A 12,334-nucleotide genomic window follows, 5' to 3' on the forward strand; every position below is an offset into this window, starting at 1 on the left:
GAGCCTGGGCCACAGGGCGGGAGCCGCAGGCGGGCAGGCGGCCATCAGCACCGGGCCTAACCCAGCACCGTTCTGCTAGCTTAGTGCTGACCCTGGCAGGGACTTGTGACCTCTGGATCTGAGTTCCCTGGAGCAGGGCCTGAGCGAGCCATCAGGGTGCCCGCTGGGCCCCCGAGGTGGACTTGGCACCTGTGGTGGGGAAGGGGACAGAGGGAGCCAGGGAGTAGAGGCCCAGCCTCTCGGGGGTTGCAAGCAGGGCCTGGTCCTCCGGCATTGCCAGGACAAGCGCTGGGGTCAGTGTGTCCAGGGTGGGCCTCAGCGAAGGTGTGAGACGGGAGCTGCGACTGCAAAAGCGCTGAGGGCAGCGTAGCGCCGCCATTAGCACTTACCCGGCCTCTGCGGCAGGAGAGTTGCCGCTTCTGCGCAATTGCAACCTCACCCCACCCCGTGCCTTAGATTCTGTTGTCTTTTCTTTGTTGTGTAGTCTTTTTTCAGTCAGGGTCTCGCCAGGCAGTTCAGGCCGGCCTTGAGCTTACTCCGTAGCCCGGACCGGTCTCAAACTTGGAAAGATCCTCCTACATCAGTTTCCCAAGTGCCTATATTACAGGCATTTGCCATCACACCCGGCTATCAGCCCATTTTGCACGGGGAAAAAAGCTCCAAGAGGCAAGGTCAGAACAGTCTTAATGACATGTGCCAGGCCTCTGCTTCTGTTGGTTGGTCAAGCTTAGATAATGGAAGTCCTGGTGCTGATGTCCTGCTAAATGGCTCCTCCACGCACAGGTCAGTCCCGGCTGAGGCTTGTGGGGTCAGGGGGATGACCCGAAGGTCATGGACCTCCTGCCTGCACGTGGGTGGGTCCTACCCCCAAGGAGGCAGCTGGACATTGGAGCAGGGACCCCTGTGGGCTAGGCGCCACACTGGCTATCACCCTAGCCCGGCGCTGCCTGCGACCTTGGCTTCAGCCTCCACTCAACCCGGGATCACCCTAGTACCTCTCCCAAGAGCTGCGCTATGTGCCTGCCGGCCAGCTGAACCTCCTGCTCGAGGCTGACTGACGCGACTCCCGACCGGGTCGTGTGTCTGGCCTCCCCTTCCATTCACAACCCCATGCCCAGTGGAGCCCCCTCTTTGTGCAATCGCAGATGAGGCAGAACAAAGCTCTCTTATCTCAAGATGGAAGTTCACACTCAGCGAGCGCTTAAAGCAGACGCAAACCAGGCTTCCAAGACAAGTGGCACCCGCTTCCCGTGTGGGAGCACAGATTCAGCTGTGGTCTCACAGGGAGATGGATCATGAGAATGTGGTACTTTTTAAAAAATCATTTTCAAGGAAAAAAAAAGTTGTAATACCATTTTTTTTTTTTTTCTGTACAGGGTCTCACTACACAGATCGGACTCATAGTGATCCTCCTGTTTTCAGCCTCCCAAATGCTGGCATTACGGGTGTTCACCACCATGCCCAGTCTCAGTCACCATCTCAGCATGCCCCAGGGGGCAGGGTGGCATGGCACTCTGGGGATCAAACCCCAGACCCTGTGTCTGCCTGAGCAGGGGCTTTAATCAGCTGAGCTATCTGGCCGGCCCTTGTAATACCAATTTTAACTGTTCTGTTTTCATGAATGTGACAAACTGATTTGTTAATGCAAACAATTGGGAGGAAATAAGGAAACAGAAGACAGGTTGAAAAACAAAAATAGAGTTGGGTTTGGTGGTGCCCGCCTGTAATCCCAGCACTGGGTGGGTTAGGCAGGAGCATCATTGAATTCGAGACCAGCCTGGACTCCATGGTGAATTCAAGGCCAGCCTGAACTACATGGTGAGACCCAGACTCAAAAACAAAACAACAAAACTCTAAAGTAAACACCAGGAAACCAGGCATAGTGGGGGATATGCCTATAGTCCTAGAATTCCATGAGGCTGAGGCCGAACAATCAAGTCTGAGCACAGCCTCGGCAATTTAGCAACATGGCAAGACCTTGTCTCAAACTGAAAAGTAATTAGAGATGTAGCTCACAGCAAAAGCCCCGACTTCAACCCTTCCTACTTCCCAGACATAAAAATTCACAATTAGGGATGAGGCAGAATATAAAAACAAACAATTTATGATAGGACAGCCACAAAAAAAAAAAAAAAAAAATCAAATCACTAGTTTCTTCTCACTTTCCCAATTCCAACAAACACCAGTCCATGGTGTAGCAAAAGTAGATTTTAAAAGGCATTTCTAAACCCGTGCAAATGCCGCTTATAGATTGCATCCAGCAGAACGTGGCTTAGAAGAGTGTTGTTCTAAGCTCCTCAAAAGATGACTGGAGATGGGATCGACCAAGAGTCCCACTAGAGGTATTCTCCATTTTGGTAAACAACCTCAAGCCATTTGCCACAGAAGACAAGAAAGAGGAAGGTAGGTAGAAACATCAGGACTTACAGTTTTCCTGACTCTGGAGGCGCGAACCTGGAAGAGACAGGAGAAATCTGTTGGTTTCAGAAGGGCTCAGGCGGGTGGGAGGCAGTGGGGACAGTGACAACTCACAGAGCAGCAGAGTCAGCAGGGCTCCCAGCCACATGGTGCTCTTCTGGCTCCACACTGACCACATCCTGAGAGCCGGGGCTGCCTGGTACAGTCAGTCCTGCCTTTGGGCCATGCCTTGGGGATAGAAAACACTTTCCAGTAGCCACCAATGAGAAAGCGGCTCAGCCAAAACCAGAAACAACTCGGGAGCTGCTCCGCCGGTTGCGCCAGAGAGACCTGCTGTGGTGTTGGTCAGGTAATGGCGGCCATGGCTGGAAAACCCAGAACAATGAGGCCTGGGCCGGGCTGATATCTCCTCAGGAAATGACTGGCCTTCCTGAGGGACCACTGAATGCAGTTGCTTTGTTTAAGGAGGTGGGGGACCTGGCACAGGGGACATTTATCTCCCTATTCCTGACTCTCCCTGTTTGTCTGGAGGTGCGGATCCCTTTCTTGAGGCAGGGTGAGGATTTGTCCCCCTGTCTGCAGCTTCCACTCAAAATGTCTCGTCGGTGGACACTTCCCGAGGTCCCCCTGCCTTTCCCACACCGCCCCCCCAGGGGTCCATCCGCCCGGTCTAAATGTGGGCCTCCTGCACTGACTCCCAAGACACCGTGGAGTCTGTCGCAGAGGGCCGCTCCGGAGCCACCCGAGCTTGGCGCTCGGGAATTGGCGGGCTCTCTCCAGCTTGTGCCATGCCCTCCCCTCTTAGAGACCCTCTTCCAGCCTGCATCCCAAACACACGCACATCCTGTGCCGAGCCACAGGGAATTCATTAAGCTACAAATCAGGGTCTTCCATTTTCCTGTTTGAAGCCTGGTAATGGCCCTCCCCAAGATATTGGTGTATGACGCTCCAGCTGGGCCTGGCTTTCCTCTCCAGCTCGGGCTCTCCCAGACTTCTTTACCCTACACTTTGGTGGCTCAGATGTGGAGGTCTCAGGCTGCAACACAGGCCGGTCTTTGCCCAGTCTGTCCATCGCCCGGAGGGTCCTTCAGGCATCCACTTCTGAGGAGGGCGCTGCGGAGGTCTGCCCGCCTCCCCGGCCCGCCTCCCCGCCTCCCCGGCCCGCAGCCCTCCTGCCTCGGCGGCCCTTACCTTCCCGTGTGCCCTGTCGGCCTCTCTGCGGCAGGCCCTAGAGGCAGTCCTGCCGGATGCGTTGCTTCTCCTTACGGACAGGGCCACTGCCTGTGTCCTAAAGTAGGATCAGAAACATTAGTCAGAGGGCTGCGACCATCCACATGGATGGGAGCAAGTCACGACGCCGTCCCAACTGTGTTATCTTTGTCCTGAGGGTGTCGCGTTGTTTCTGAAATGCTTCCCTCTACTGCTGTCCTTCAAGGAAGACACTTTTCAACGGGGAAAAAGAAGAACCAGGCTTCTCTGCCTCAGAGCAGGAACCCAGAACCAATGGCTTCCAGCAGGAAAACAATCCTCTCGAGAGGGTCAGCAGAGGTTTTGAGAAAAACTGTTGAAGAACAATGCACGCGTGACTCATTTATTCCTTGAGAGCTTTTCCTCTGTGGCACTGTTCCTGATTGTCACTACAGGTTCCCCTTCCCCGTTTCCCGCTGTAAACTACTGTATCTTCTTTGGCAGTGTACTGGAAACTTTCCCCACCTTACCCAGGTGCAGTGGCACCTACCTGCAATCCCAGAACTCAGGAGGCTGAGGCAGAGGATTACTGTGAGTTCAAGGCCAGCCTGACCTGCACAGTGAGACCCTGTCTCAAAAGTTAAGGAAGAAAGAAGAAAGAAATCCCCACCCATCTAACCAAATGTTGATTTGTGAAGGAAAAAATGGAAACATCTTGCTGCCTCAAACTCAAACTTGAAGCAATCCTCCTGCCTCAGCCTCCCAGGGCTAAATGTTAATATTTTGGAAAGGAGGAAGGTCATACCCTATAACTCCTAGCATACACTAGAATGATTTCCCAATGACCAAATAATCTGAGTGTGCAACTGTTTAAAACAAGTTTGGGGGCTGGCGAGATAGCTCAGTGGACTAAGTGCCTGCTTTGTCAAGCGCAGGAACCAGAATTCAATGCCTGATCCCGCATGCCGTGCAGGCCCCGCTGCCAGGGCACACTGAGTCGACAAATGAGTCTGGGCGTGGTGGCGCACACCTGTAACCCCAGCGCTGGGGAGGCTGAAAAGAGGAGGGTCACTAGAGTCCAAGCTGCATGGTGAGACCCTGTACCAAACACATAAATTAAAAAAAAAAAAAAAGTTTGCACTGAATAGCCCAGGCTGGCCATGAACTCCAGACCCTCCTGTTGCAGACCCCCAAGTAGCTAGGATTATATGTACCCATAATGCCTGGCATTGGATTACACATTTTTTTTTTTCAAATGTATTTAGGACAGGATCTCACTAGGCATCGTGGACTCATAATGATCCTTCTGTTTTCGGTTTCCCCAGCCCTGGGATTACAGGAGCACACTACCACACCTGGTCTGGGTTACACATTTCTGAGCCCCAAATATGTCCATTTCCCCTTGCAAAAAGTGAAATAACAAGACTGAGGCCCAAAGCAGCATTGTAGGAAACCTTTACTTTTGGCCCAGAACAATAGCAAGCCAAGAGTCGTTGGTGGTTCACATGTGTAATCCCAGCTGCTAAGGCAACTGGGTCAGAAAGGCGGCGAGTGGGTGGCCAGCCTGTGACACTTAGCGGGTCCCTACCACAAAATAAAATAAAAAGGCAGTGGGGATGCAGCCCAGCGATAGAGTGCTTGCTTAGCATGCATGAGGCCTTGGGTTGAATCTCTACTGCCACAGACAGACAGACAGACAGACAGACAGACAGACAGACAGAGTTCATAAATCACAAATCAACTTCTGTAAGGATGGAGGGAGATGGAGGGTAAGAAGGTCAGAATGCACAATGTGGCCCATATGAATGTTAGGCAGGTAGTTAGACGCTAGCGGGCCTGAGGGACAGGATGGTGGGTTCCAGGACAGCATGCTGGGCCAGTTACGGTTACAGAGAAGCAAAGACTTCAATATATAATCCATTTGAAACAATTGGTTAGGAGTCAGGCCTACAGCAACTCCACAGAGCAGAGCGCTGCGCATGTCTCTCCCGCTGTCTGGCCACCTGGTCATGGATTTCCCAAACAAGGTCCGTATCTTCTATAGCACTCAAACGGAGGGCCGGGGAGATGGCTCAGTAGACCAAGCGCTTGCCTGGCAAGCACAGGATCCTGAACTCAATCCCCGGTACCGAAAAAACAAACAAAACAAACTCGATTGGAAGTGACAGGGGACAGGGTCATTTCTGCAGGCAGTGCTCTTGCCTTTGAATAGATGGGAAGTGAAACAAGCCCAAAGGCAGCCTGCTGACGTAAATAAAGCTAAGGAATCTGCAAGTGCAAGGTCCTGGGTTCAATTCTCTGTGGAACAGGAAAGAACAGCTGAGAGCCACGGTGCTCCTCCCCACCGGCCGTGGGCCCTTGTAGCCCTGGGGGGTGGGGGTGATGGGCAGGACCAGTCCTCCACATCCTGGGCCGGAAGGTGCCCCAGCCGTAGGGTGTGCCCCGAACACTGCGGATCAATCAGAAGCCTGAGGTTCTAGTATCTTCCCTGGGCTTGAGCACTTCGGGAGGCTGGGGCAGGAAGGCTTGTGTGCCTCACCTTGGGGTAACACACCCATCTAGCCACGGCCCAGGCTCGGTGGGGAGCTGAGACACCAGGACGAGCTTTAACCTGGGGAGCACCATGCTGTCCAAATCAGAAACCACAGAAGTTTAGGACATTAGCAATTGCAATCGGAGAGATACCCATGTGTATAGTGTGAGCCGTGGTGTCCCAAAGAACACAAAGTGGAAGCTTCAGTGGGCCAGGAGCACAGAGAGGGAAAAAGGCGGCTGTAGAGAATTTCATTGTCAGGAAACAATAGATGCTGTATGGCGAGGTCTTCTCACCAATAGGGATACAGAAAAGAATGCCTGTGCTTGTTTTGTTCTGTTTTTTTAGATCCATAGAAAAGAATCTCTTGGGGCTGGGGAGATAGCTCGGTGGTCTAAGCGCCTGCCTGGCAAGCACAAGGACCTGGATTCGATCCCCAGTACTGCATGCCTTGCTGGTGCTGGATCCTCCAGCCACTGAAATCAGGCGTGGTGGTGCATGCCTGTAATCCCAGTGCTGGGGAGGCTGAGACAGGAGAGATCCAAGCTGTAGTGAGATCCTGCACCAAATACATACATGTATACATGATAAAAAAAAGAATCTCCTGGCCTCTGGGTGTGCCCCTTGGGTCTCTGAGCATAGTGTAGGTTATTCTACACCCATGTAGAGGGCAGGATGGCCAGAGTTCTCAGCAGCAGCTTGACGGGGTTATGAGTCTTGCTTCTTGACAGCTCGTCAGCTCCACTGACAAAAGTCTTTCCAATGTTGCCTCCATCATGGTTTATTCCTTTCCTTCCTTTTTTTTTCTTTCTTTCTTTCTTTCTTTCTTTCTTTCTTTCTTTCTTTCTTTTTCTTTTCTTTTTTCTTTTTTTGGTCTTTTCGAGACAGGGTCTTGCTATATACTTCAGGCTGGCCTTGAGCTCACTTTGTAGCCCAGGCTAACCTTGAAACTCATGGTGGTCCTCTTGCCTCAGCCTACTAAGTGTTGGGATTACAGGCAGGTACCACCACACTTGGCTAATAATTTTTTTTTTTTTTTGGCAGAGCTGGGGATTGAACTCAGGCCTTTGAACTTTCCAGGCAAGCACTTATTCCACTGAGCCATCTCCCCGACCCCTTTGGCTAATAAATTTTAAAAACTAATTTTAAAAGGACAAAGGCTCTCCACTTTGTGGCTACTGTGAGGTGCTCGCAGCTAAGGACCAGCTCTCAGTCTCAGAGGAGGCCTTGGACTGGAACTGCTCAGCGGCACCGGAACCGTAAGTCTTTGGCAACTTTTACAGACAGACCGGAGCCTGCTGGAGGCCAGGAGCAGAAGGTTATGCTTTAGGTCTAGAAGGCCCCCCACACGCTCATGTGTTCAGAAAGCTGCTTGGAAAGGCGGCTGGCTCTGGGGGAAACTACCCTGGTTGTTGGTGAGTTCACAGCTACACGTGCTATGAAGGGCCGGGGGGATAGCTCGGTGGCGTGAGTGCTTGCCTGGCAAGCACAAAGTTGTGAGTTCGATCCCAGCAACAAAATAAATAAAATAAAGGTGCCATGAAGAAGCAGGCCTAGCTGGAAAATGGGGGCCACTGACTTCAGAGGGTGGCTGTCCCACCTGCTTCTCTCCTTGCCCCCTAACCACCATGATGAGAGCCCCTTCTTTAGGCTGTACCCTTCCACCACATTTTTGCCTTAGAGCCATCTATCATGCTAAGAGGGTTTTTTTTTAAATTTTATTTTATTTTTATTTTATTTTTTTTTTTTAGTGGTACCTGGGATTGAACTCAGGACCTTGTGCTTGCCAGGCAAGCACTTATTCTACTGAGCTATCTCCCCGGCCCGAGCCATCTGTCATGGATCAAGACCCCAAACAGTGAGTCAAACTAAGCCTCTCCCATACCAGAAAAAAAAAAGAAAAAGAAAAAAAAAAAACCTAAACCTCTTCTTTTTAAAAGAAAGGGGCTGTGTGGCTCAGTGGGAAAGCTGTGGGTTTAATCCCCAGTACCACAAAAACTAGAAACCACTTCTGTCGGTCTCTATTTTGCATCTGTCTCCTTTGTTCTGGGTCATTCTCTTTGGGAGTAGCCTTATATTACAGAGAACAGACGAATCCATAAATTTCTTTCATTAACCTCCCACCCCCATTTTTATTTTATTTTATTTATTTAGTTGTGTTTTTTTTAAAAAAACATGGTCTTACTAAACCACCAACTTGCTCAGGCTGGGCTCAAACTTCTAATCCTCCTGCCTCAGCCCCCAGAGCACTGGGATTACAGGCCTGTGTCATCATGCCTGGCTCTCCATAGTTCAGGGTGGACAAAACCCCCGAGGCAAGTGCAACATTCCTGCCTGACTAAGCCGGAGGTTACGACTGTGATAACTGACTTCGACTGGCCAAGAAGAACTCCTGAGCTGCACAGCTTACTGGAAGGACTTACTTCGGGGGAGCCTGCTGTGCTGTGTAGCTCAGGCTGGTATTTAGCTCCCCGTGGGCGCAGGCTGGCCTTGACCTCACGGCACGCCTCCTGCCTGGAGTCCCAGGGCTGGGGTTACAGGTGTGTGCAAAAACTTATTTTGACCCAGGTCTCAGAGGTTTTGGTCTAAGGACAAGGGGCTTCATTGGGTGGGGCTCGGGTAAGGTGGATTGTTGTGGAGGAGAAGCACAGGGCGCAGAAGACATTTGTCGCATCCTAGAGACCAGGAAGCAGAAGCAGATGGGATAAGTCACAGTCCCCCAAGGGCACAACCCTGTGACTCATTCCTACCTCCTGCCTTTCCAGTCTTCAGTGAAATCAGAGAATTTCAGTCTAATCCAGTTACCTTCCCCAACCCCATCTCTGAGGAGCATTGGTATCCTGGGACCTAACTTTCTTTCTTTCCTGTTTTTACATGAAGAACAAATTTTATTTTAAATATAGATCTCAGTAACAACTCAATACCAAAAGCTGACCATTATAATAGAAAAACAAAAGGTAAGAATAGTTTGCTTGGGCCGGCAGGTAGCTCGCTGGACTGAAGCACGTGCTCAGGCGGAGCACAGAGGCCGGGTTCAACAGGCCTGCCGCGCTGCCACCCCTCCCGCAGGCACGCTGAGCTGGCCATGCAGACTGGGTGTGGTGGCGGGCCTATAATCCCAGCACTTGGGAGGCTGAAAATAGGAGAATCACCAGGAGTCCAGTCTACGGAGTGAGACCCTGTAGACCCTGTACTAAATATATTTTTTAAAAAAGAATAGTTCACTTTACTTGTTTTCTAAGAATACAGAATAACCACTGCAGTATACTGCCAACTCTCACTTGCTTTTATTTGGCTTATTCCTGTTATGGACCTCACTTTCAAACACACAAGGCGTAGGGGGACTTTCGGGCTCAAACCGTGACTGTGATCAAAGGGAGGAGACTGTCACTCGATCCCGGCGCTCACTACGCAATCCTGCTGTCCTCATCCATCAACTCCAGAGCCAGGGCTCAAGGCGCCCATCTGCATGACCTCCCACTATAACTGTCACGGTTCACAGTCTTTTCTTGCCTTTCACTGTTAATTTTTGATTAATTTCTTCAGGGTGAGGGACCAGACCTGATTTTGGGGAGGCCCACAAAATTGGACCTCTGGCCTGGGACTTCAATAACACTGTCAGACACTAAATCTGCTGGTGACACTAAATCTGCTGGTGCCATTTAGAATTTCTTTGATCTTAGAGCTGCAGCTCCTCCCCTGAGAAGCGTATGTCTGAGTTTCTGAGTCACTCAGGCTGTAGTGCTCTGTTCAGCCATCTAGACAGATTAAGGGTAGGCACGTGGGGTAGGATTCATGCGTCTCATGTTTGGGGGGCCATGACCAGCTTCCAGAAGGAGGTTCACGTCCTGCATTTCAGATAGGGAACCCAGGGCAGACGGCTCGGTGCTCAGAGTCACAGCCACCTGCCTGTGTCTGACCTCCTCGGAGGCCTAGGACCTTGGGTGGTGTGTTGCTGGGCAGGAGACCCCACACCAGGGCCCAGCTGGACACAAGAGCCCTGAGACCAGGGACTGCTGCCACTCAGGAGCCTTGCCTGGCAGCCTCCGTGCTTGGTTTAGGGCCCTGTTGGGGTCATCTTGAAATGCTTAGTAATTTTTGAAAAAGAGATCCTATGCTTTCTTCTGCATGAATCAAGTCCTGGATGTGACTTTGGTAAGGAACAGATGAGGAGCAAATTTGCCAGCTGCCAGGGCCAGCAGCTAAAAGCCACTGCCACCCGGGTGTATTTGGATTGTGGACAATAACACCACCTTTTACATACACATGTCAGCTGGGCGTGGTGGCACGTGCCTGTAATCCCAGCAATCAGAGAGGCTGAGGCAGGAGGATCATTGGGAGTTTGAGACCAGCCTGTGCTACAAAGTGAGCTCAAGGCCAGCCCGAAGTGGATAGCGGGACCCTGTTTCAAAGAGACAGACAGACATAAGTAAATAAATGAATGTGGTGGTGGATGCCAACTGGCAGTCAATTTGTACCACCCAGCTGAACTGAACCCGTGTGGTGCCCGGTATGGAGGCCCCTCTGATGACTGCTGCCAGCAGCATAAGCTGGAGAGGCTGTGAGAGGCTGTCAGGGAGGCTGTCGGGGAAGCTGTTGGAGCTGTTGGAGCTGCCGGTTCTCTTGGGCTGTTTGCTGGAAGGACTCTCATTCTGGCTTGCCTGGTGAATTTGGCTGTTCTCACCACAGAAGGGGCTGGGGACCTCACTGTCGCTGAGGATGACTATGGCTCACTTGCGGGGAGCTTTAGTCCTCACCTTGAGCATTGCCCCTGGCTCTGGAGGGGAAGGAAGATGGTGCACTACGCAGCCTCCTGGAGAAGCTTGTCACGTTGGCTCTTTTTTTTTTTTCCAGAACCGGGGATTGAACTCACCCTTGCGCTTGCCAGGGAAACGTTTATTCTGCTGAGCCACCTGCTCCGCCCCCACGTTGGCTCTTCTGATTGGAACTCAGCTTTCCTCATCACTGGAGCACTCTGGACCCCACTGTTGCTGAGGATGGCAGTGGTATCTTTTCAGGGGAGCGCTGGCTCTTACCTTGAGCGCCGCTTCCTGGCTCCTGCTCAGATCCCTCAGGCTGCTCGCGCGGACCCTTCATCCTGCTGGCATGGACTTTCCATCTTCTACCACAGACTTTCGAGGCTTCCCAGCGCAGATCCATGAAACAGGCCCACAACGGTTGGCTTCACGGGGGTCGTTGTTACGGGCTCCAAGTCTTCAGCTGGACTCATGCAGGACACTGCCATGGGATCCAGGCCCTCAGTTGCATTCTTTGGTCTTTTTGTTGTTGTTGTTGGAACTGGGGATTGAACTCAGGCCCTTGTGCTTGCCAGGGAAGCGCTCGTTCCACTGAGCCATCTCCCCGGCCCCTAGTCTTTGTTCTTTAGTGTGTGGACAGATTTCCTGCACTCTTTGTGTATGATTCTTTGAGTGAGTCATTATAAAATAATCCTATAAAATATGTGCCCTGTACTGTATCATTCCCCTGGCAAAACCCCAAACCATGACGCGTGTGTTTACACATGCAAGTGTATTGTCTCCCCAGTGTAAAACAACTCAAAGAGTAAGATCTAAAAGGTACAGTAGATATAGTGAAAAGGAAAGAACAACAGCTATGGAGGAAAGGAGAAAGGGAGGAAGGGGGAAAATTATACACACACAAGATGGCTAAAATTGTGGTACTTGGGGCTGGAGAGCTAGCTCAGTAGAATAAGCACTGGCTTGGCAAGTACAGGGTCCTGAGTTCAATCTCCGGTACCACAAAATAAATAAATAAGTAAATAAAATTATGGTACTTCTAATTTCTATTAATACATTGAAAGGAACAGGTAGTGCTTATATTGTTTGATGAGTTTTGCATGCCTGTAGGTAGTAATCTGAGCAACTACTTTGAAGATAGCCATATGCAATATAATAACCATTGCTAATTTTATATCATCTTGTTTTGAAACTCTGTATTGTTTTTGTTCTTTCTTTCTTTCTTTTTGTTTTTGCAGAACTGGGGATGGAATTCAGGCCCTTGTGCTTACCTGGCAAACTCTTATTCTACTGAGCCATCTCCCTGGCCTTTCTCTTTCTTTCTTTCTTTCTTTCTTTCTTTCTTTCTTTCTTTCTTTCTTTCTTTCTTTCTTTCTTTCTTTCTTTCTTTCTTTCTTTCTTTCGTACCAGAGAGCAAACTCAGAACCTCACACCTGCC

The 12,334-nt window shown here is 50.8% G+C and overlaps 1 protein-coding gene across 6 annotated transcripts in view; it reads right to left on the reverse strand.

The window, feature by feature from the left end:
- The window catches only part of Pecam1 (platelet and endothelial cell adhesion molecule 1), a 56,367-nt gene extending 52,469 nt beyond the window's left edge, over positions 1–3,898 (reverse strand). For 4 of the 6 annotated variants that reach the window (XM_023713871.1, XM_023713869.1, XM_023713870.1 and 1 more), the window contains exons 1-2: positions 2,533–2,801; positions 2,428–2,454 (exon numbers count right to left, since the gene is read on the reverse strand). In XM_023713871.1, the coding sequence (XP_023569639.1) occupies positions 2,428–2,454; positions 2,533–2,596 (91 nt within the window). In that variant the 5' untranslated portion in view covers positions 2,597–2,801. Of the gene's footprint in view, positions 1–2,427; positions 2,455–2,532; positions 2,802–3,609 lie in introns of those variants that run through there. The other 2 variants (XM_023713867.1, XM_023713868.1) reach the window with 2 other exon arrangements.
- Between the last annotated feature and the right edge of the window lie 8,436 nt (positions 3,899–12,334).

Source organism: Octodon degus, unplaced genomic scaffold (genome assembly GCF_000260255.1).
Source record: "Octodon degus isolate 3935 unplaced genomic scaffold, OctDeg1.0 scaffold00033, whole genome shotgun sequence".
NCBI lineage: Eukaryota > Metazoa > Chordata > Mammalia > Rodentia > Octodontidae > Octodon > Octodon degus.